Source organism: Camelus dromedarius, chromosome 11 (assembly GCF_036321535.1).
Source record: "Camelus dromedarius isolate mCamDro1 chromosome 11, mCamDro1.pat, whole genome shotgun sequence".
NCBI classification, from domain to species: Eukaryota; Metazoa; Chordata; class Mammalia; order Artiodactyla; family Camelidae; genus Camelus; species Camelus dromedarius.
In genome coordinates, this window is record NC_087446.1 from 23,893,006 (window position 1) to 23,918,891 (window position 25,886).

Below are 25,886 nucleotides of genomic sequence, written 5' to 3' on the forward strand. Positions count from 1 at the left end.
GCTGGAAGCCTTCCTCTCATAAACCCCTTTGCATAACGAGCTTCCCTCTGGCCCATACTAAGGGCCCTTTGGAGGCTCTTTTCCTATCGCGGTTCCTTAAAATAATCTGAATCTAATGATAAAATCACGCACCAAGGCTAGGTTGAGAGAAGGGTGGGGAAATAAGGTTGGTATTGGTATAGTGGTTTCAATGCCTCTTGCTCGGCTTCCCTCTCCCATCGCCACCACATCCACACGCCGCCGCATTCCAGAAAGAAAGGAAAGGCCAAGGGCTCTTAAGCGCCGGGAAGCGCCAGGACGCCGAGCTCCCCCTGGTTGGAAGCAGAAGCCGCCCCTCTACCACGGCTGTCCCAGTTAATAGCTGCCAACGCATCCGGCTTCTTGGGCTTCGGATTAATGTGGATCTTCCACATAAACGATTTACGGATGAAATAAAAGCCCTTTAGAGCAATACTTCCTTTCAAGTTCTTAAGACGCCTCTAAATCTTTCTGTTAGTGAGTGGCTGGCGTGGGGGCGGGGTGGGTACCGGGGGCAGGGCGGGCGGCCGGGGAGGGCGCAGAGAGCAGGAGTGGAGGGTTAACTGCTGTGCGATCTCACCAAGCTCTCCTGAAATGCCAGTCCACTGTCGCGTCGACAATGTTTCTGGGTGTCGTGGCTTCGTCCCTGCTGGCATTTGTCTGAAATGGAGCTGTCTGTCTAACCTAGGCCTGGACGCGCCCTGCCTGGGTAAGTGGGGGAAGATGGGGGTGGGGTGGAGGCGGAGGGGGACCCGGGGTGGAGTTAGTCGCCTGCCTATTTTCATATTCATTAGAACTGGGAGGTTGCCCGAGGAGCCCAGCTGAGTTTCAAGATATAAAAGCAACTTCGGGTGCCCCCTTTGCAGCCCGGACGTCTTAAAGGGCTCGGAGCCGGGCAGCTCCCGGCGCCGCAGCGCTCGCTTCCCCTTCGCTCCTCTCTGGCCCTCCCTTCTCCCGCCCACTCGCTCCCTCCCCCAGCGCTCTCCAGCTTCCGAGCCCCAGGAGCTCCGCGACAGCCTTCCAGGATTATGGAGTTTCTCAGCGAGAAGTTTGCCCTCAAGAGCCCACCGAGTAAAAACAGTGACTTTTACATGGGCGCAGGAGGCGCGTTGGAGCACGTTATGGAGACGCTGGACAATGAGTCCTTTTACAGCAAAGCGTCGGCGGGCAAATGCGTGCAGGCCTTTGGGCCCCTGCCCCGCGCCGAGCATCACGTGCGTCTGGAGAGGACCTCGCCCTGTCAGGACAGCAGCGGTGAGTCCCCTGCGCTGGCCGAGCTGCGGCAGCCCACCCGCTAATCCGGAGTGTGAGGACCGGCCCGGACGAGGAGGGCGGGAGGGAGGAAGGAAAGAAGGAAGGAAGGTGGGAAGGAAGGAAGGAACGAAAGACAGCAGGAGCGAGAGAGCTGGAGGGCGGAGGAAGGTAGTGGAACCACGCTTGTTTTAGGAAGCGGAGTTTTGGCTGCTGCAGACTTTGGGGGGAGCAAAGGAAGGGTGCCGCGCCGGGTTGCCTCCGGCCGGTTCTCTTTTTGCTGTGAGTCTTGTCCCCCACGGGTCCTGGAGTCTCTCTACCCAGGACCCCAGCGTAAACTGATAGGGCGCTAAATAGAGCGTAATTGAGTCAAGACAGCGGGCTTCCTCTGCGAGCCCGCCGCGCTGCCGGGGCAGGAGGGGCTGAAATCCATCACAGCTCGTTAGAGGACGTCACTATCTTCGCGAATAAGAAAACTTAGGTGAAAAACCTTTCTTACTTTCCAAGACGTAGCGATAGTTTTCTTTGTGAAGTTAGAGGACTGCGAGATTAGCTTGTGTAAATTTGTGATTTCTACTTCTTCGCATTTGCAGTACAGCAGATAAATAAGTGTTAAACGCCAAGTCACTTTATTTAGCTTCGGGCAAAGAATTCTCAATATAATCGCTCACTCCAGAATTCTGCATTGTCTGTTTTTCTGACTCCACATTAGAAGTCACCTAAGAAGCCTTTCGGAATGCTTCTGGGTGAAATCTTCAACTTTGAATGGCCAAGTATCTCAAAGTCAAAATGTTATCAAAACAAACCATCTATCTTTTCTATCTTGTAACCCAATACAAACCTATTTTTTTCAGATCGCGACAGCTAAAGCAAGTTTACAGTTCCAAGAGGACTTTTCCTTATCATTGTATATATTCCACAGTTGAGCTGTAAGGAGCGGGTTGCTTTAAAATAACAAACGAATTAAGTGTGAAATATTTACAACAAGCCTCCCGCCCCCTATTTTGATGGAGGTTCGAAATCTGGCAAGGCACTGGCTCATAGAAACTCATTTTCTAAATACTTAGTACACAGTAAGCTTAAAAAACGACCTCGTGTATTTTACTTACTTTGTTCAACGTTGCAAGTTACTTTCGACTTCCAAGTTTAAATCAAAAATACAGGCGCAAAGGCTAGAGAAAATCAGTTAAATCTCAGTCACTTATTCAGAAAGACCCGAAAAATTGGTTTTTATTTTAATACACTAAAATTTTGGTTTCCTGGCTGTATTTCAGACCACAGCATCTTTATTTTGGAATTCTTAGGTGTATACGTAAAATTATTTCCACGGACGGGGTTTTTAAAAAATGGTTCTGAAGTGTCCTATGTTGACTGCTGGATATGAATCAATCATAATATTTTAAATTGTCAGGATTCCAAAATAAAAGAGATAGGTATTTTTAATATTTGATCAAGTTTTTAAAAGAACATCATACTATTAAGATGAATTTTAATAGGGAAGTATTAAGTAAGATGAATGTAAGGCAACAAGAAGTCCGCTAAATTTAGTAAAATTCCTGTCTTTCTCCTGAGATGTCCTTACCCTCACGCCTGTTTCCCCTCCCCCCCCCGTCCCTAATTACCGCAGTTCCCCGTTAACTCTGACGAAAGAGACAAAACGGTACTGTTAGTCAAGGCTCTTCTTTATATTCAGTTTTACATCACATCTTCCTTTGCATAAAACCTATTAGGTATCTAAGTTATCTAGGCACTAAAGTTTAATATATTTGTATAATGATTAAAGCAGTTGTAAAAATACATTATGAAAGATAATTTTAAAACAGAGAAAAACGAAAAAAGTTTCACAGTTCATTGGATATCACTGTTGTGGCTGGGATGACCTTTAAAAAATGCTTCCCATTTCTTATGTGCATCCATTGCGTGTGTGTGTGTGTGTGTGTGTGGCACCGTAAGATATATTTTTGTTTTACATCATACTGCCAGCATGCACTCAAATCTGGAGGAAATCACTGAAATTAAAACATCTCTAAACAGAATGCCAGATGACATCCTTTATAATCTTTTAATATAGATGCTTTAATTTCTGTTCTTTACTAGAGGGAAAATTAAAACTTTTTGTCTTAAAACAAATTTCATGAGCTAAGCAGAAATTTATCATATTTGGAAAGAACCTGCGAGTTTTTAAGCTAAAGAAGTCTATTTAAATCTTACTTTTCTGTAGGAAACACTTTCAGAAACCAATAGCAAATTCACTTTTAACTTAGCAGATCACTTTTTTGAATTAAAATTTTTGAGTGCAGACATGAATATATAGTTAAAATCGTGGAAATATAGTAGAAACGATACTGTATCTTAAATCTCTAGTCCATAGGTTTTGTGTGGAGGAGAAACATAACTTTTGAGAAGAGTTTGAATTTTGGTTTACAGATACTATTTAAAATTGAAATATCTTTTTTGAGCCACCTAAGTAACTTAATTTTGTCTGCTGCAAATAAAATATGATATATTGGCTCACTTTTCAAAAATTATGCTCACCTAGGTGTTTTTTTTAAAAATGTAGAGCATCTTTTGACTACCTAAATTTGATTATAAATTATGTGCATAAGCATTACATGAATCCCGGAGAGGAGAACTGTGTATTTTTGGCAGATGAGTTCAGTGTATACATTTTAAAATGGTTTTAAACCTGCCCAAAGTGAATTAATAATCGTACATAATGTGATGATCAAATTTAATACTGGCACAATAAATCATTAACAGATCGCTTCCCTGATGCTCTAAATTACTTCAACTTCCTTCCTTCATGGAGATGTTTTGCAATCCTGAGAGCTGTTGTTTTCCCCCTCTGGGTACAGTGAACTATGGGATCACTAAAGTAGAAGGACAGCCTCTTCACACCGAGCTAAATAGAGCTATGGACAACTGTAACAGCCTCCGGATGTCTCCCGTGAAAGGGATGCCAGAGAAGGGAGAACTGGATGAACTTGGGGATAAATGTGACAGCAACGTATCCAGCAGTAAGAAGCGGAGACACCGGACCACCTTCACCAGCTTGCAGCTGGAGGAGCTGGAAAAGGTCTTTCAGAAAACCCACTACCCGGATGTGTATGTCAGAGAACAGCTTGCTCTGAGGACAGAGCTGACTGAGGCCAGGGTCCAGGTAGGAGCCAAATGAAGGCTTGGGGGTGGGTGTGTGTGTGTGTTTGGTGGGTGGGGAGGTGGGGGTGGGATAGTGTTCGAATAATTCAATAGCTGCATTTTACCAATAAAGGAAGAAACTGATTCTCCTACTGAACATATAGAACAGTATAATATATGCATGTCAGTCTATTAAAATTCCTTTTTACTTGCCGAGAATTTGACAACTCACACACAGGCATAAAACAAAAGAACACTTGAGTTGTTATATAGACATAGAAACTAACGATTCTTTTAAAAGAACATAATATGATAAATTTCTGATTTTAAAAAGTAATTTTTAAAGGATAAAAAGTCAGAGTTATAGCTCTACAGTCTAGTAATACATGTATTTTATTTTTCTATTTTATCAACCACTTAGGTTCTTTTTAGGTTATATACCCAATGTTGGTAAGTTATTTGTGTAATAGCCCATAAATTTATAGTTTAAGATTGGAGTTATAATAAAACAAAGAAAAGATGAAACAATCTCACAAACTCCCAGTTGTTATATAAGCCATAAACTATTTTCACTGTACATAATTGAAGAAATATATAGCTCATCTACAATTTTCTAGCCCCAGGAATTGCCAATGCATGCCATTCCATTATAATTTTTAAAATCTAGATAACATGATTTTTGCCAAGGCAGTAGTCATAATAATCTTAAAGTAATTTTTAAAAATATAAATTTAAGTCAATTATATTTATAGATTATATTCAGATTATCTAATTGGATGATTCAATATGCTTAATTTCTAGTAATTTGAAAAAATAAAATTATACTGATACAACTCTTCCTTTTAGGCACATTTTATTTTTACTAGCTTTGCTATTTGTAAACTGTATTATTTCCCAAATAATAGTAATTCAGGAGAATGAACATTTCCTTTGTGTTTTTACTACTCTAAGTAAAAAAGTCCTAAGTTTTGCAATTCCTATAAACCACTAGACTAGAGAAGTAAATAAAATAGCAAAAAATTTTGTTCTGACTAGAGTAATAGTATTCCTTTTGAAGATTAAGCCATTGTAAGGCCCTCATACGTCAGTAAAGACAACATCTGGTGGTGCAGGAATAACAAGCAGCAGATTTCTGCTTTAGTTTGTGGAGACAAATGGTTACTTTATCTTAGTTCAGGAAGTAAATATATAGAAAGTTGATGCTAAGGAAGAATTTGGACTTGTGAAGTGTTAACACAACTCCCGCAAGTGTGTTTTTTGGCCTTGTGTTCCTATATTTAAATTAGTTATTCTTGTAACCATAGAAAACTATGTTTACACACTGAGTGATCAACTGTGCACAATGCAGGTTTCCCCTTTAACATCTCATCAAGTCCTGATTAATTCTGGTCTAAGACCCTGTGCAGAGAGCCAGCCTGCACCTCATTTACTCCGGTGGGTTCTCCTTCCTGCTTCTCACAGCAGAGTGGTAACCGGCCCCCATCTTAGGGAGATTGTCAGGGTCTTTTTCTCAATGAAAAAACTCTGATTACAGTTCCCTTAGTGCTCTCCTGGTGCCTGAGAGTGGGGGCAGCAAGAAAGTATGTTTTGTTTTGCTGTTGATGTGTCTTGGGCCCTGAAATAGTGGCTAGTACACAGCTCCCAGCAGTGTTCTAAGAAACTGTGCTGAACAGGTAGCTCTCTTTGCCTTCTTTCAATTGGAAAACACTTCAAAGTACCGTCTTCAGCTGGCAGTGCATGCTTACACCTCAGACTGAGCTTTAATATGTTTCCCTAAGTGCGAAGGTAAAGATATGAGAGCTTGGAATTGAGTATGAAACAGAGTAGAAATTTAAAGTAAATGTTAATGAAAGGTTTTTGATAATTTGCATTTTTATCGTTCATTTCCAGCTTCTCTAAATATTTTATATTCTGAACATGGTTCTGTAAAGACTGAAGAGTTACCCTAATAGCTGCTCATGTAATGTTGACTCAAAAATGTCAAATTATACATATTGAATATAAAATTCTGTATCTCCCTTTGATACCTTAAAATAGTAAAGTGAAGATTCTGGAGAGCTACTAGTGTGAATTAGTGAATATTTAACCCTCTGAGGAAGATAGCTGTTATGATGAATATTCCTAGTATGTCATTAATTAGATTTAGAAGATTTGGAAGACAGTTTAGGGACTTTGTCAGAGGCCGCACTAACCCACAGGCTTCTTGACACTTGGTTATACTGCCCTATTTATTTTATTATTTATATTATCTGTAAATCTTTTAAATTGTAGAAATGATTTTGAGTAGTATGAGCATTTTCTATAAGAGAATATAAATGTTACTACTGGTGTAATTTATGTAATAAACAATTTGTATATTTTAAAACCATAGTTCAGCTTCAGGTGGTGCCATTTTATATACAGTCTTTACAATATTCAATATAATATATATTCTTAATATTTTATGTTTCTAAATAGTCATGATATTTCTGCTGATGCTATTTGTTTTAGATGTACTGTTTATGTTTACATTTTTCTAAGTTTTTCTAAATATGAGTACAATCTAGAAGAGTCATCACTTTTGTGACATTTTTAAAGGTAATTGTTTTGACAGACCCAGTTATTAATTGGTTATAGATTGACTGAGTTAATGGATAAGCCCGAACTAAGAAGTTATGAATGTTGTCCAGACTTGCAGCATTCTCTGAGAGGAGGATTGTCTGTGATAATTTGGAGATATAAGGTGTCTTCAAGATCATATAATCTGATTCTTTTTTATCTTCCATAAATGGAAAAAACAGAGGCTCAGACATTTTAAATACATTTTTAGAAGTGTCTTGTCTCTTTTTATTAAATTTTATTGCCTCATGGATATGGCACTTCTCAGGGTAAAATAGAAAGTTAAATTTGTGGATCCTCCCTTGACATTAAAACAAAAATCCCTTTATTAGTAAGTTTGTTCACCTTGTTTGCCTTGCTGATTCAAAATTTTTGAACATCACATTTACATTATCAACTATATCTTTCCTAAAATTCTACTTTTTTAAAAAAATTAGGTTTGGTTTCAAAATCGAAGGGCCAAGTGGAGAAAAAGAGAACGTTATGGCCAAATCCAACAAGCTAAAAGCCACTTTGCGGCCACCTATGACATATCAGTTTTGCCAAGGACGGACAGCTTTCCACAGGTATGGTAAACTGCACGGAGTGCTGCCTGAGAGGAAGAGGTGTGGGTTGTATGTTCTTAAATGGGCTAGTATAGGCTTTATTGTATCCACTGGAACAAGAATGAAAAGTGTAACCTCCTGACGACTTTTTCCATGTTTCTTAGATTTTTATTTTATTAAAATATTGATTGATTTTTTTTTCCAGAGCCATCCATTTAAAAATATGTCAGGGTCTCTTCCTTGGTATACATTGCGACAACTTAAGTAGCATCATTCAAGAGTATGTCTTTTAATTACTCTATGTTCTAATAATTCAGACCCACTCCCTTTGTTAACTTTTAAAACACATAAAGCATTGCTTGGCATGCTGTCTTTGTGGTTGCTCTTTCCTAAACCATACCATAACAGTGTCAGATGTGACCTGTGCAACCTTCAGGTCCACTTAAAAATATCTTTATTCCTATGTTGTCTTTTCAGCTTTGAAGTTGCTCATTGTTTCCAGGAAACATTTAGCCCTTTGTGACTTAAAACTATATCGAATTAGTACTGGACATAATTTTTTAAATATATCATATTAAGAAATGCTTCTTTTTATAATGGAAGCCCTCATCTCATTTCAGAGAGTATTTAGAAATTCTTTTTCTTCTTATTTTCCCTTTTAATTTAGAAATTTTTTCACACTTTGTAATTCATGTAAATGAAATTATTTATCTTTCTAATTGGATATTACTTTTCCCTAATATTGAATTACAATCAAAATTATATTTGATACATGGTAAGGGACATGTGTATTATAAGGAACAAGTCATTTGCTATTTCATTTCTTATTGTTTAATGCTACTTTGAAAACAAGTATGTAACGTACACTGATGCAATACCTTGATAGTCCTGTAAACAAATCATTGCATCCCAAAACTTAAGGGTATTTATTTTCTTCAACTGTAAATTCATACCTGTGAGCATGATTCAGTCCTTTAATTTCATGCTATCTTTGTGTTCTTGTGCGTTTCATGGTTTTTAAAAAACCTATCTTGAGAACTTAACTCCTCTAGATAAATTCACCAAATTCATTAATGTAATGTTATACTGTATGTGAACAAGAGCCTTAGAGATCAACCAGTTCAGTTCCTTTATTTTAAAAGTCAGGAAAGCAGATCCAGGTGAGTTAAAAAAAAAAATTGGTCCGTGATCACACAATGGTTCCTTACAGGGCAGTCTACAAAGGGCTTCTACAGCTAAGCCTTACCGCTGCAGTTTGCTAGAAGACCAACGTTATGGGTACCTTTGGAATAAATACCCACCCATACCTGCCTTGGGAAGAATCTTGTTTCTCTCACTTTAAAAAATGATGTTAAAGTAGTTCCTTTACATTTTCACATTTTCTTCTATTTAAAAGCATGTATACACACACACACACTCACATACTCACACACACTCCAGGTTATTTAATATCATTGGGCTAATGAAATTTTACTCATCAAATATTTCACGTGTCCTAGCTGAGTTCTAAACAGTGCTGTGAGGCTGTTCCCCTCTAGGCTGTAAGCTCCGTGAGAGTGGGCACTGCGGTTTTCCTCGCTGTCCACCCCACTGCAGCCCTCGCTGGGTCAGGCACTGTTCTAAGCAGGGAACATGTATTAACTCATTCCATCCTCACCATAATTATGCAGTAGGTATACCTAATTATCCCTAGTTTTCAAATGGGGAAACTGAGGCACAGAGAGGTGAGGTATTTACTCACTTTGGTTAGTGGCGGTGAAACCCAGATCTGAGCAGAGGCGCTCTGGCTCTCAGGAGCAAGATCCAAACCCCCGCAGTAGACTGTCCCTCCCAGTAAATACATTTGAATGATTGAATGGTTAATAAATACCAACAAGCATAAGGCTCAAGTTGCATTATTCAAGTCTGCAATTTAGTTCAGGGAAGCAGAGAATGTACCCAGAACCAGTGAAATAACAAAAAAAATCATGAGGATAGCATGTGCTTTATATGATTTTGAACTGCTTGACTGTGATGACTTTAGAAATACTAAAGTCACAAATTATGGACTCTTTTCAAAAGGACTTTAAACAGTTGTGTTGGTAAGTCTGTCACACAACACTTGTCTATAATGTATCTTCTTTTACCTAATTATTTCAATCTTTATTCCTTCCCTTCTAAGCCCCATTTCTGTCTGCCTGCCAGTTCTCTGCTCTTTGCTGTTGGTTGCCTTATCTCTGCCCCCCTTCTTCTTCAGGACCATGAAACATGTAGAGTTGTGCTAAACATAACAGTTTACTCCAACTAGTCACCCTTTTTTCCTAGAATTGTCTTGCCATTTCATTATTGGGCCTCACAGCTTTCGATGTTATCAGTTAGCAGAATGAGGTGACCTAGTAGCTCAAGCAGGAAGGGAAATGCTACAAATTGTCCATTTGATAGACTTTTTCACTACAACAAAGGATTAATTTAAAATTTTCCACTCACAGATCATGGAATTTTGCACTAATTCTCCTTGTGGCCTCTGCGTAATTTATGTCTATTGTTTATACTGCCTCATAATTTAAGTATGGGAACACAGAGTGCATATGTTGAAGTTATTTTGACAGTACAGTTCATTAACAGTGATTAAAAAAATAATCAATACTGCTAAAGCCACAGTGCTTTTCTATATGGGTAAGTCTTTTAATGTTTGGTTACCAGAAATTCTGAAATCAAGTGTCTCCCACTCCCCACTGTAGGTGTTGGGTAAAGTCACTGGAAAATTCCGTTTTAACTTAAAAATATGTGGTTGACTTTTTTTAGTTTGTTTGAAAAAAAAATTATGCTGAAGTTATGTCTCTAAAGCCTCAGCCTAAGGAAACTTTTTTTTTTAAATCATGTGGCTTGAAAATAGAAGTTTATAATGGGAAAAATAGGAACTGAAATAGAGTCTAACCAAGTCAGTGCAATGAGACATTGTATTTGGTTACTGTTACTAATTACAGAAAAAAATATTAATTACAAAAAAAGTTGAAACTAGAAAATGTTGGCAGCAGGGCAGAAATAAAGAATTAGCAATTTGGCAGGGAAGCAAAAACATATACAGAAATACATCAAAAACAGAAATGATTTAGAAAATGATCTCCTTAAGCTTACTTGTAGTAATAAGCCTGTGGATAATAATCTTACCTAGCATAAAGGTATCTATATATGACATATAACATGTTCACTTATGAGTAGTAATTAATATTTTCTAAAATATTCTAAATACTTTGTTTCCACTGGTCTTCATTATACTATAGTAACAACAGCCGTAAGAGTAAAAATAGTAACTACCAGTTGAGGGTTTATTTTAAGCCAGGCTTTCTTCTTAATGCCATTAACTCATTGAATTTGAGCCCAGATTTTTTTTTGCCTTCAGAAGTCCAGGGCTCTTCATGCAACATTTTGTCCTTAATCCAACATTGAGCAGTAAAATAGTTCAATTTTGACCCTAAAACATCACTTTACTTTGGAAAGGAAAAATGCTTCCACTTAAAAAATTTATAAAATAATAATATAAAATATTTTTTAAATGTAGGCACTTAAACTGTTGAAGATACTCTTTTCCTTAAGCTTGCTCATATTTGAGAGCAAACAAACATAAGAAAATGAGCACCCTTGATATCAGTAGTAATATGTCCTAAAGGTAGTATATTTTAATGTACTGAAAAATAGTGTATATATGCATATATTTTTTTAAAGCCCTTTATTTTCGGCTCACAACACCATGTTTTAGAAAACAGGCTCATTGCTTGTGCTGACTCTGCCTCCCTCTGTGTTGAATTCCCTCCCCCTCACCTAAACCATATTTCTGCCCTGAGCCTCCTCTCAGTCCTCCTTCAATCAGTGCATCACTTTCTCACTGACATTGTGATGGATTGTGTGGAACGTCTGCCACACCAGTTAGGATATAAAGTATTTAAAAGATGATTAAATTCTTATGCACCTTTGTATTACCCCAGTATTACGCAAATTATGTATACACTGACTACATTTGGAAAAAAGTACTGGTTCACTTCAGTATTGAGGAGTACATTATAAAACAAAAGTTAGTCTATTTTTAATAAAGCAAATGTTTCTGAATCCGTGCTATTAGCTAACTCTGTGGTCTTAAGCAATTAACTTTTCCTCTTTGAGTCTCATTTTCCTCCTCTTTGAAAGGGATAGACTAGGAACATTTTGCAGGCTCCTTTCAGCTTTTATTATGTTTTTTTCCCTCCAGAGTTATTTGCATTTTATCCAACAAATATATGCTAGGAACTGTTTTAGGCATGGAGATTATATAAATGATCCAGACAAAATCTCCTGCTTTTTGGACAGATTACAAACTAGATGTAACAAATTCTTCAAACACTTCTTGATGCAAACTAGATCCAGCAGAGCAAAAGAGATCTTTATAATTTTGTCCTTGAGTTTAAGAAGCAGGCATCTATCTACATTAGATTCTAACTTGTTTCTAATTTATCAAAACCAAAGCAATTTTAAAATAATTATTTTTGGTGAATAAAATATTTTCTCTTTAGGTATAAACATTTTCTCGAAGATTATAGCCAGCCTTCATTCTTACAAGAAGGGCTAATTTCATACCGTGAGGTTAGGCTTGGATTACACGTGCATTAACTGTATCATTTACTAGCTGGGTAACTTTGGGTAAGTCTCTTGACTTCCTTGATGTTCCGATTCTTTCTTTATAAAATGGAGGGATTGTTGGTGCTGGAGCTGGTGATCTTAGTGGTGTAGATGATGATGGTGATGATGATTATGATGGTGGTACCTTTTCTGTTATGAAGAGGGTTAAAGTGATTGCTAAACAGTCTAGGGAGCTAAATACTGGGATTTGAGAAGGGCCCAGGATGAATATATGACTATGGGCTTCCCAGTCGGGGAGTTGTGTGTTCAAATCCTGGCTCTGCCACTTAATAGATTTTTAGACCTTTGGCGAATGAGTTAATCTCTAGGAACGTTTCTCTTCATTTATAAAATGGTGCTAAAGGTTCATATGATATTTGTAAGGATTAAACAAACTAGCTTATGCTAAGTACTTAAGACATTGCTTAGTACATAACGAGTGCTCAATAATCATAACTGTAATAACCATTAGTAATTATTAATTTATTTCTGCAGTAGAGAGGTAGCTAAGTGGTTTGAATGTTCCCTTACATTGTAGCATTTAAACTAATCCAATCTGTGAGTAAATTTACTGTTTGGGGAGCTAGAGAAAGATCGAATTCAGTTAAATATTCTTTTTCTTTAAATTAGGGCATACCAAATATGGTAGCTTTAAGTAAATTTGAGCATATTCTTAATACACCAAAATTATTTTCTAATGAAGAAAATATTTTTATTGAAATTTCAAAAAAGGAATTAAAGTTTTTTCCCACCAAAATTTTCAGTGAGGGTTTATTTAGTATATAGTGAGAATTATAATTAAATCTATGTTTACAAAATGTACTAAGGGACCTATGCAGTGTCTTTGCTTTCTGCTTTTTAATTGATGGCTTTATAAATGTATGCCACTTGGAGTCTGAACATTCAGGTTATAGCTAATTGGTAGTCACTGGGGTAATTTAAAACACAGGTGAAGGCTGTATAATATTTCTAGTTTAACAAATTCTATCTCAAGCATTATTATACAATTTTTAAAAGGAAATTTTGACTTTTCTGTAAAATAGTGATTGTGAGGATATTGTTCACCCTTCTTTCTTCGATCACCAGTTTCCGAACTAATCTTAAGTTTTACCTTTACTTAAGCTAAATAAGGAATGTGGAACTTGTTTCCTTCAGCCACTGGGGTTTAGCGATTTAAAGGTATCTGGAGCAGTTTTTACCTTCAGAAGAAGTCTCACATTTGTCACTGTTATTTTTATTTTTCCCCAAATATTTGAAGTAAACAAATAACCCAAGGTCTTTTAAAAATGTTAATAACGTAGCTATACTTGATGCATCATGTGATGAATATTCTCGTATCTGTGGAACAGCCAGTGAGATGGTCATATATCGTGATATTGTGAAACTGCCCTCATGATGAATGGAGAGAAAAAAAATGTTAACGTTATCAGGTCAACAACTCGTACTGATAGTCTAGTTTCTCACTGATTGTAAGCACACATATTTAAAGTTATAGAAGGATATAAATTACTCTAACTGATGTAATTTTCACAATGAATAAAGTTGCTGATTTAATTAAGTATATGCATATATCTGTTTTCTATAATATGTATAAATAATATTTCACATATATTTAGATGTAGATGTTAAAAAAAATCATATGTAGCAGGAGGCAGATTTTCCCAGTATCTATTAGGTAAAAATGCAGCTAGACACAAACAGTGAATAATTTTTATTTTGTTGCAGATACAAACACTTGAAAGAGGTAAAGAATATACTCTAAGAGTAGTGAAGTGCATTCATGTTTTTAATATTGAAAATAGGCTTATCTTTTGAAAAATGTAATATTGAAATTTAATGTGATTTAATGACTTTACACAGTAGTAATAATTTAGCTCATTTTTTGGCTTTTAATAAGTGACCACTGTTAAAGCATTGGATTTAACTGAATTGATCATAAGTATTTTATATTTTACGAGGAAAGAGTAAATCAATAAATTGAATAGATTACTAAAATAAGTAATAATTTTAAAATGTACAAATAAGTTACTGAGGAGTGACAATGTTGCATATCAAGCATCAAACTCTGGAAAGTCTATGAGCACAGACTGTGGGTTAAAGCCCAAGTTCACACTCTTATTGTTACTGTGAACTTCAGGATAGACTTTAATCCAGAATTGTGTGTGTGCCGTATTTATTAAGCTGCATGTGTCTATGGGTTTTCTTTTATATTCTAAACTATGGAGCATTAAATAGAAAAAAAAAAATTGCGCAAACTCACAGTTGATTTAAAAATCACAAAAATCACAAAAATAAAATTCCAGATTAGAGCTAACACAAATATAAGATGAATATAATCGGTAAGTTTACTCAGGATTTTAAAAATAAGTTCAAAGCTCATATATCACACCAAGTGAGGACCCTCTAAGATTAAAAATATACTGTGCAAAATAAAATATTTGCATACTTGACTTATATTTTGTTATTAAATCACACAGAAAACTTAATTTTTAATTTTTGTTTTTTGTAATTGTAAATTTTGTTGTAGTAGAGGAGTTGTCATTGAGAATGAATCAGGTACTGATGAATCAGCATAGCTATCATGCATGTATTAAAATACATGAAAAATAAGGTAACAAATAATTGGGAAATACTTAATATGATCATTGTTGCTGGATAATGATAAAAAAAAATAGCAGATTCTAAGTGCTGATTGAATTGATTTGAAAAGTTTGATTTTAAGGCATGTAGGATGAGACTTCCTAAAAATCTTTTTTTAAATGATCATAATTACTGTAAAATTTAAGAACACATTCAACAGTAAAGGAAAAGAAAATTATTCTTAATATTTCCTGTATCTTCAACTTAGAATATATTTCAAATATTATCTAAATAATACAAAATGTAGACACATTTAAATGTCTTTATGAACATTTTCAGACATTAGCATTTCTTATGAGATTTAATGCTTTTCATTTTTGCACTAATGAGAGATAACACACTTTTATTTTTCAGTATAGTATTTTTCTTCTCAGTTTATTGGTCTTATATGACTATTACATCAAACAGTGATTTTTTTTTTTTTAACAGAAAAGTCACTCTTCCTTGGTCCAAATCCCTGTGCACATTTCTAAGATGAAATTTTATTTAAAAAATCAAAAGTAGCAATGAATATTTAATATGTGATCATTTTAGTAATATTATATGTTAAAATCACGTATTTTTGAAATTTTTGAAATATAAATTGATTCCCCCCAAAATCTTAGTATTTCTACATTATCTTAATTTTTTTTTTTTTTTTTTTGGTGAAAATTATACCTAATAAGAGGGCCCTGATGAAAACATGCCCTTATTTCTATCTCAGGCAGTTCCTAAACGTGCTCAGATTGATCTTTTCACTGCGTAATTAATTCAAGTTGGGACTTTTTTTTTTCCAGATGGACAAAGTCTCAGTGTGTTAGTCACTGGTAGCAAACTCACTATTTAGAAAAACACTTATACTCTTTCTCCCTGCCAGCAACCTACTGATGCAGTTACTAGAAAAGTTAATGGGACCTTAAAGTTAGTCAACAGCTAGAAATATCTGTAAGTTACTAAGCATGTGATTCTTATTAATATTTTACCACTCTAAATTTTAAAGGAAGGGATATGTTAGTAAAGAACGTAATAGTCCCTTCAAAAATTGAACTGCTTTTATAAAAAGTGATGTCTGCATTTTTTAAAAAAATAGACCATATAAAAAATTGGGTAAATTAAATTGTATAGTGATAATGTGATAATAAGTCTATACTATAAGTATTAAATAATACTAGAGTAGTCAACAGATGTAAACATTTGTCAAAGAGGAAAAACCAAAATCAACTTTCAGATTTTAATGCAAAGAAGCTATTGCTGTAACATCATCACAAGTACCCCTTTGTGAATCCCTCATCTCTGTCTTTTTAAAGCAGCCTTTTAACCCCCACAGGGAAGCGTGGGGGTCAGTGTGAGGGCTGTGTGAGTATAGGATGATTTGTGTATCATGGTGTGTGTGTGTTGTTGCATGAGTGTACATACGGATATTGGTGACAGGTAGGAGCAGTCTATATAGAGAGGAGGAGTCAGGGTTAAATAAACTTATTTCAGTAGAAAAATATCATTTAGGTAGTTTTAAAGATGCTTTAAAATTAAAGAATAGTTATTACTCATATATTTTCATATTGTTCAATATTTCTGTTAAATCCAAATGAAATTCCATAGGCTAGTGTCTCCTAAATTGCACTGGCATTAGGACATAGAATATATAATGCTATCAGGAAGCTATTGGATTTTTTTTTCACATCATGCTACTTTACAACTAAGGCAAAGACTAACAGACTTATGTTCTATTTAAAAGGTTTTTTAAAAGTATGAAAAATTCCTCACTGCAATAAAATCAGTAAATATATTAGAAATATATACCAGGTTTAGCATACCAAAATTTTCCTCATAATTTTGGTTATACAAAGAATATATCTATATCCAGTTTCTAAGATGAAGGTAAATGAGATTTATAATTTCCTATTCATGATTTACCCTGTTACTTCAATTCATGACAGATATATATCCATAGTGAAGAACTCTGAATATATATGCGTGTACTTCAGTATTTCTCTCCTTCTTAGCTATTGCTTTTAATTCCTTGGGAGGGAAGTGAATGCTAAATGAATTTTTTTTTTCAATTTGGAAAGACTCAGACAAAAAGTCAGTTTTCCTCCCAAATTCAAAGTCATGGAATAATTAAGTGTTAACTTTTTATTTGACTAGAAAAATATGAAGGGGCAAACTTTCAAAGTGGAGTAGTAAGTCAGCTGAACTTCCATTCATGCTAATGGGAGGTAGTTGGCTAAGTTCCCTGGGCAGTGCTTTGAACATGCCCCCAGAAACTTTAAAAACGTTGTGAACCACATTAAAACATGGAATATTTTTAGATTATCCACTCCTTTTAAATACAACAAAGAAGAAAAAAATGTAAAGGGAGGCAGTCTTTTTTTTTTTTTAAAGCACACAGGCAAAAAAGATGTTGGCATTATTCAGTGATGTTCCTGATTTTTGTTAAGCCCTTGAATATGATACAGTTAGAGGCCTACAAAATAAGTATTTCATGCAGAGCACTGTCATTGTAGGTGTCTGTGAAATAGTCCAAAAAAAAAAAAAGGTCCTATTTAGAAAAAAAAATGCATACTTTCATTCTAGAATTTAACAGCAAATGTAATATTTCTTTTCAAGAGTCAGAGAGCAAGATTTTTGTACAGCTTCTCTGGTGACAAATAAATATGCAGTTTTAGACAATATGACAGGGATTCCAGTACTTAGTTTTAAAATGACCATTTTTTTTTAACAATAGGATTGGATGGAGGGATGGAGGAGACAGATTGAGCCCACCTTGACAGCAGCAGATTTATTAAACTATAAACTCAAACAGTTTTGTTGTTTAATTAGATATCACCTTCAAATATTAACAGAAGTAGATGCTGTAGAACAAAGATGACACCTGCCAGGTTATTCCTGTGGTGGTCAGACATCTCAAATATTAACATTCTCCTGTCAGTGCTGGGTGTTAATACGGGTGAGGGGTACTGACAACCCCCAGCATATCCACAGGAACGTGGCTATAATGATATGGTCTAGAAGCCTTGTCGTATGAGGAGTGCTTAAAGAAAAGAGACCTGTGATTGTATGATAATTGCCTGATGATATTCAGAGATTTTCACAGGTGAGAAGGATGCTGCTTATTCTGTATTTTAAGGAACAGAAATAAAAGCAACAGACATAGGAAGATAGCACTTAACTTTTTTACAGAACTCTCCAAAAGGGAAAGTAATGTTTTTCTTTTTTTAAACAGGGTGAGCTTCTTTTATCATAGGAATTAAACATAATTGAAAGTGTGCAAGGGTTTTCTGCACTTAGAAGGAAGTTGGGCTTCAGCAGTATTTCAGAACTGCCTGTATGGATTATCATCTTTGCCATTGTTTTAATACAAATCCCCTGAGCCGCACCACATGCTTAATGAATCAGAATCTCCATCTGATGTGTCTATGATGGAGAATGAGTGTTTAACAGAAAAAAGAAAAAGGGAAGAAAAAAAAAACCTGCCTAGGGAAATGTAGTCAACAGGGTCTAACTATGTAATGTTCATGATTTCTGTTAAGATTACAGAGTATGGTGATTCTAGCATTCAAATCATGAAAGAAAATCTAGATATATTAGCATAAGTTGTCCAGAACATTTTGATTACATCAGCAAGATGGGTAAGTCCAAATTTTATATTAGGACTCATCTTAGAGATTTTTCCGTCATTGAATAAATGCATGTTAAGGTTTCATCAGGTGTATGTTAGGCCTACAGATAAGGAAACATTTGTGCTTAAATCACTGGGGGTTTTTACCTTCAGAAAGTAGAGTCTCTGAACACCTGCCAAGTTAGGGTTATGAATAAGTAAAGAAGCAATTTCAACTCGTAAGACTAGTTTTTGTCATTGTGGCATTCCTGAAGGTTTCCTGGGTTCAGATTTGACCTCTAACATTGGAGTGACACAGTCTTGGGCGAGTTTTTTAAACTCTCTGCTCTATAGTTTTACCTTCTACAAAGTGGGAATAGTAAAAGCACACACCTTTTAGCGTATTGGAAGGACCAGAAGTATTCATAATGCTTGGCACATGGTAATTAATCAATAACTTGCTGTCATAAGCGTACTCTCCATCATTACTGTCATGCTTTAAACATCCAGAGGGGATGCTTCAGAAGAAGCAGAACGCCACTTCACTGGGATGGTTTTTTTATGATTTGCTTCTAACTTTTGCTATAGAAACCAACTAGATCCCCCAAGTCAAGTGAAAACATGAAGGAATTTGAAAATGAATGAAGGGGAAGAGAGGGGAGAGACAGAGATCATGGAAACAGGACATAGCAGTAAAAATGTGTGGCAGCATCACTACCTGTGGGAACATTTGGGTCTCTTCTCAAGCCCAACTTAAATACTGCTGTTAGTAACTTGCTTTACCAGTCTGCTCTGTTCAGAAAACATTTCTATACGTTACATTTCATCAGAAGTAATGCATTTAAAAACTTGCTTGATCATGTTCAGGTAAGAAGTTTTGATCAAAATAAAAATATTTGCCCATGTCATGGAAATTGGAGAATTTCTTTTCATTTTATCCATGGATTACTGTTAATTCTTTTAGGGGGAAAATATTTTAAGTGTCAACTTGTAGATTACCTTCCTGCTTTTACTTTCCTTATTTTTTTCTTTTTTACCTATTTGGTAAATATATTTCTATGCATTAGGAATATGAGTAGATGACTTTAATAATAAATTCTAGCAACACTGTATAAATTGAGAAATCCTTCCACACACATAAAAAGTAAGTAGTCTTTCTCCACCACTGTCTTGCCTTTCATTTACTTTTTTCAAAAGTAAGCAAGCAAAGTCACTTTCATTTCCTGAGAGCCCTTTTGTCAGACATGTGATTGTGGTTTCTGCAGTGTAGCACAATGTTTGATTGAATTTCAGAGGGAAGTCACCCAGATCAAGTTAGAAAAGCTAGTTTGACAGAGTAATGACATTAGCAGCCCCTCTTGTTGGTTTGAGATACATAACTCAGCAATCACTGGCACCAATCATCGTATTTTGACTGAAGCGGGATGCATATAGTAGAATGAACCAAAAGTAAAACAACGTAACCCATGACAATTTAAGGATGAATAAAATATGCAAGTTATGATATATAGATAGATAGATAATATCTATAGATGTCTTTCACAGATTTGACATATTTAAAGCAGCTTAGAAAATATTTATTATAAAGAACTACTTTTAAAACAACACTAAAATGAGCATCTTGCCAGTCGTTGAAACCCCACCTAAGGGATGAAATTTGACTGTTCGGTTTTGAAACTAAGTGACAGAGTAACATGTTTACAATTGTGGTCTAGAAGATTTATTAACATATTTTCTGCAGCTAATTGAAAATAAGTTGTCTTTAAAAAGTATGATTTAAGCTTGAGCATTGTAAGACTACGCCAGACTCTATATTTTTGTGTAAAAATAAATATAAGAAAGCATTTCTTGTATATATGTTGAGATAATTGACGACTCTGTTCTAATTATCATGATTTAAAAAAAAGAAATCCAGATGGGGTACACGTATAAATTGTTGCTTGTGTTCCAGTTTAAATCTACTGTAATAATATTGCAAGAGGCATGTAATTTTTAAATTTCATCTTCTAAGGCTGCATGTCTCTGCCATGCTACACCATGCAACATTTTCCTCCTTTTTGCCCAGATCCTGCCGTTTGCCATGATTTTCTCTGTGCTTCTCAGTAATGCATGTGATCACTGTTTTTTGCCCTTGTTTAAATGGCTGGTCTAAGATACATCCTATTTAGAATTCACAGTACACAAATTCTACTACGTGTTGCTTTTACATAATGGTAGCTTGAGAGAAGTTTGTATTTGCTGGTAATGCTGCACTGAATTGTTTCCTGTAGAGGTTTAATAAGATGAAATGTGAATTTTTGGGGGCACAAATGATAACCCAGTTTTCAGTCTTATGTAAGATGTTATCTAGCACTTTAATTATACTTATATGATATTTTTGCTAATACTTGCATGTTTTTCTTAGTTGTGCTTCCATTTTTTGGTAATGGTCATGTTTTAGAATTCTAAATTTCTTTTACGTGTCATACTTCTGTTGCATCCTCACTATATCATATATAAATCAGAGTAAATGTTTCAAATATGTGTATAATTCCCCTATTCACAGAGCTATGTATTCAAGACTATAGGAAATGAAGAAAAGAAAGGGTAAACATTTTCCAGAATGAGTTTGATCAAAAATATCTTTACAGAGCAAACAGCCTGATGTCAGCAATGATTTGCAGCAAAAACTACCACACTGAGAGTCCAACTGTGGAACTTAAAAAAAAAACAAAAACAAAAACAAGCAACTGTGTACCTTTGTTTAGAAAGATGAAAACTGTCTTTAAACTTAAAACTGTACTTCTAACCACTTTTTAAAGCACATGAATTGGTCGGGAATCATGACTAAAGCTTCCAGATTTTATTTTAAGAATCATGACTATAAAAAGAATCCTCAAGAGGCTGACATGTTGTGAGAGTATTTCATGTGGTCAAGTATGTGGGTTTTGGTGATCTATTATAGGACAACAAGCCAGAAGAGTCTTTCAAATAATTATTTCTCAGTAATTGCTTCATGTACTCAGAACGTAATTACAGACCACCCTATGGGAGCCAGCAGTGAACAGTGAACAAACTTTGGTAAATGCAGTTTAACAAAAGCAAGAGAACAAAAGTGAGAACGCGTAAATGTAATATTTGTTGTTTTATATATTCCAGATTCAGAACAATTTGTGGGCAGGAAATGCAAGTGGTGGTTCTGTGGTTACCTCGTGCATGTTACCACGTGACACTTCCTCCTGTATGACACCTTACTCTCACTCGCCTCGGACAGACTCCAGTTACACAGGGTTTTCAAACCACCAGAACCAGTTCAGCCATGTGCCCCTCAACAATTTTTTCACTGACTCTCTTCTTACGGGGGCTACCAATGGACATGCATTTGAAACAAAGCCAGAGTTTGAGAGGAGGTCCTCCAGCATCGCAGTGCTTCGAATGAAAGCCAAGGAGCACACTGCCAATATTTCTTGGGCCATGTAACATACAGTGCTCTTTTATTTTTCTCTTAGTGGCAAAGTAAAACATTCTTATTTCTCATATTTAAAGGATACCACAATAAGCTGCTGTGTGTGGAATTGCTAAAAGGTCAAGATATACAGTGAGACCAGCTTAAATGAATAGTTGTTATTATTTAACGTTAAAATCTAAGAATGAACTTCTGAAAAGACTCAATAGGTTTACCATGCACCAGACTCCACAAGCGCTGTTTTAGTAGTACGTTTTTTTCCCTCTATTGTACAAGTCGATGAAATATGATCATGCAACTTCTTAAAAGAATAAATGTATTAAACAAATTCCTCTGTTATAGATTGATTTATGTTAGTTCTGAATAACAAGAAATCCCTTGTAAAATAATACGTGGAAAAGGAGGAAATGCACTGGGGAAAAATGTCAAGATACCGAAGCTGTCAGGTAAATATTGAAGCAGGGCATTTTGGGGAGTTAACTGCCATTTCTCCCTCTCTGACTCCAAGACACAATGAGCATATACCCTGTTGCTGAGAATTTATCTGCAGGCCTCGAAGATTTTTTTTTTTTAACCTCTAGATATTTCACTCCATGAAAAAAGAACTCTTCTGAAATGACCAGCATTTGCATGAAATCTTTGGTCATCGTTTCCTGAAACCACGTGGCTAAAGGTGATAACTGAAATATCCCGGTGTGATTTAAAATATAGTCACGAGAATAGTTTTTATAAATGCCATCTTTTTCATGAAAAAGCCAGCATGAACTCAGTGATTGGTTATCCTACACAAGAAAAAAGGAAAGTTACAAAACCCACTGTTGCTTTTAAACTAAAATTGTATCAAACTGTACACACAAATGTCTAATAAATACACTCAAGGAAATATTTTCAGTTAAAGGAGCAGCAAATTGGAATTGATATGTTTCTCGAATACATGCAAGTGCATGTATGTGTGAGTTTGTTTTTTGACATAGAAGCTGTGAGCATTTTTTGCTACCATGGTCTTGCACAGGGAATCAAAATGTCAGAAGGCGCTCTAAAATTTCTGGTGGAAAAGAAGAAAAATACATTGCATCTGGAAAATTGCTAACCCCTTTGATTTACTTCTCCTCCCTTTCCCCTGTCACATTCCAGGCTTTTTCAGATGAGTGAAATGTCAGCCTCCTTGAAAGACTCGTAGGTTCATAAAGGCAAAGTAAATTAATTGAAATGAAGACGACGTCCATGGCTTGGATCAGAGCACGATCTGCTCCTTGTACTTCTTAGAATCTTCCCTGTGGTTCCTGCCGCCTTTAGGGAAATGCTTGGTGGCTCTAAGGCTAAAGGACAAGAATAAATGAATTTTGAAAATTAAATTTCAGAAAAAGTCTTTACGTCCAGTAAGCGTCTCCTTCTAGTGGGAAAATATTTACAGCAGTTTGACATCTTTTGTAATAAAATTTTAAATCAAGCCGATGATGGAGATGAGTGATGTCCTAAACAAACATTCTTTGACTCCATAAAAACTCTGTTCTTTATTACTTTTGTGTTCTCCCTTTTTAGTTTTGTTCCCAAGACAAACTTGTTCAACTTTGGCCCTGAGAATTATGCTTACATGCAGGAGCTTTTGTTCAAGGATTGTTTAGGCAGCTGTTAAATATCCTTCATGTTTTAGGAGAGAATGACTTCTTTTAATATACTCATATATGTGGCCGATACGAATTTATGAACTAAAACTTAGAACTAAAACGTAAAATTTTCTTTTTAAAAATTTCCCCAGCCAATGGTTTCCATGTTCATTTTCTTCTACTTTCTTAATTGAAATTGCAATGTCCCTTGCCTAATACCTGATATTTTTTAAATGAGAAACAAAACTCATTTTTGAATCAAGCTTGAATCTCACTTCATTCTTTAGTTTTCCTCCTTTAAATTTTTCTCATTATATTCTGGTAATTAGCTGGAGCTTCTGTAACTCCATTCTTTTTTATTTAAATAGCATCTTTTTAATTGAGGGTCTACATCTTCAGTGCTTTGTATAAATTTAATTCAATAAGCACATTTTTTTTTTAAGCACCTGTAGTGTGTGAAATTCTGTTGGGGAGAATAAAATAAATAACGGAATCATGGTTCTTGTCCTTGATGAGTTCACAGTCTTCCTGGACAGACACATACATGCCTGAAGTTTGCACCCTCAACCATGCTTAACATTTTCTGCAGGCAGTAAGAATTTTATGGATTTTTTTTTCTGTTAACGTTCTGACCTTTGTTTTTATTGGCTGAAAATTTTATTATGTATTTAAGTTGCTGCAATGTAATATAAATGAACTTTTGATGTAATAGGATGTGATAAAGCTAAAACAAAGAGTGCATAAATGAACTTCCTGAAAATTTTCTCTAGCTCGTCTGAACTTAGGTTGAACAAAGTTTTATGTACTAGAATTCACATCACTCACAAAAATGTTGAACTTACTTAAGAAAGGAAAAACCAAGAAGCATTTCATTGGCTTTTATTTGGGCTCATTACTGGCAGTACTGACGTTGAGTGTTTTGGTTCATTACATAGTTGATTCACTTGGACATTTGTTCCCATAACAACCTCAGCCTCTATTTGCCCCTTCAACATATTTTTCTTGCACAGATGGTTTTATATGATTCTTAAACTCTTATTTCCGAGTGATTTGGTTAAGGTTTGGACCTTATGATAAGAGATAAATTTAATGGAGTATTAGGTAAGTTTTGTAGTTTCTTTCATAAACATAAAATTAAATTTCTGAAAATGGCTTGTGGAATTTTGCAAATATATCATTTACTTCTTATGAATATTAAATACTGATTATTTTCTTATTTAACTTCTTATGAAAGCAGAAAAAGAAAGCCACTGTAATCTTTGCCCTTGGTCCTGACAACATATCTGAAAAGAATAACAGAGTTACTTAACCTGTGTAACCTTGAGGAAACTCATGAAATCATGTGTATAAATTACTGGAGTGTATTAGTTTCATCGTTTCAATAGGCTATTGATTTTTTACCAAGGACGGCGGGGTAAGGGGTGGACCGCTACACTTAACACAGTTTTTACAAAGATGGTAGGTTATTGTTTCCTTTTAGTGTCTTTGCTTTCTCCTCTCAAATACTGGGTGCTTATTTGACTTCATAGTACAATTCATACATCACCTCCCTGGGTTTTATATAATGCTGTTTTATATATAATGTTGTAGTTTTAGTTTATCAGTGACTGAACAGTGCCTTGGCTAAATAAGAAGTGAAGAGATCAACAAGATTATTTGCATAAACTGTTTGAAATTTTAAAATAATTTTCTACATTTGCCAGTGACCATGACTTTTTTCTTTCAACGTTTAAGTCAAATAGTATTGTAAATGATGAGCAATTGTGTTAGATAGATTTTTTTTTCATTAAAAATAATGACCACTTTTGCTGGCAAATATTTTAGGAGAAATATGGAAACTGCCTTATTTTTCAAATCCCTACTTCTGGGGGTTGATTTTTGTTCTCTCTGATTAGAATATGGAGATGTTTGTTTATTATTTAAAACATAGTTTCTAACTTTAAGACAGCTCTGCTTTAAGAAATTAGGCATCTAAAATTCCAACAGACATTGTTTCTTTATAACTATTCATATTTTGCATTGAAGAAAGTATGGCTTTTAATGAGGGAATTGATTTAATAAAATGATGCATTAAATAGTGCTTTTGTTCTTAGCCTCTCAGTCTCATTATATATATTTTATAGAAGACGGCAGTAATGGCACTACTGATGCAAATGAGAACAAAGTCAGAAGTGAAGTGCCTGACAATAGACTCAGCATTGATGGCACGGAGCCTCAGAAATGGATTAAATGCGTTACTGGTTTTACAGTATATAGTAAATGGCTAAAACAGGACTTTGTTTTGTTTCAGTAACTTTCCTTTCTAAACATATTGCCATCATTTATCCTGAAAAGATATCACGACAGGGTCTAGCTAATCCTTCAATTCTGCTGCATAAAATAATAGAGAATTAAGGGAAGTTTTTCCTTCTGAGTCTTAGAATTGTATACCAGTA

At 35.3% G+C, this 25,886-nt stretch overlaps 1 protein-coding gene and 1 long non-coding RNA gene across 2 annotated transcripts in view; one reads left to right on the top strand and one right to left on the bottom strand.

Moving 5' to 3' along the window:
- LOC116156262 (uncharacterized) overlaps nucleotides 1-701 on the bottom strand; it is a 38,164-nt gene extending 37,463 nt beyond the window's left edge. The window contains exon 1 of the long non-coding RNA XR_010383143.1: nucleotides 599-701. This is a non-coding gene — a long non-coding RNA (uncharacterized LOC116156262). The remainder of the gene's footprint in view (nucleotides 1-598) is intronic.
- Nucleotides 597-22,172, top strand: ALX1 (ALX homeobox 1). Its single transcript, XM_010975086.3, has 5 exons — nucleotides 597-727; nucleotides 997-1,272; nucleotides 4,125-4,429; nucleotides 7,443-7,571; nucleotides 21,538-22,172. Exons 1-5 carry the CDS (start codon nucleotides 613-615, stop codon nucleotides 21,856-21,858), a joined length of 1,146 nt encoding a protein of 381 aa, XP_010973388.2. The 5' UTR covers nucleotides 597-612; the 3' UTR covers nucleotides 21,859-22,172.
- The last annotated feature ends 3,714 nt before the right edge of the window (nucleotides 22,173-25,886 follow it).

Excerpts from the sequence above, each read along its gene's own strand:
- ALX1 (XM_010975086.3), top strand. The coding sequence starts at position 613 with ATGCCAGTCCACTGTCGCGTCGACAATGTTTCTGGGTGTCGTGGCTTC. Across the intron at positions 1,273-4,124 it reads GCCCTGTCAGGACAGCAGCG|TGAACTATGGGATCACTAAA; the intron begins GTGAGTCCCCTG and ends CTCTGGGTACAG. Across the intron at positions 7,572-21,537 it reads GGACGGACAGCTTTCCACAG|ATTCAGAACAATTTGTGGGC; the intron begins GTATGGTAAACT and ends TATATATTCCAG.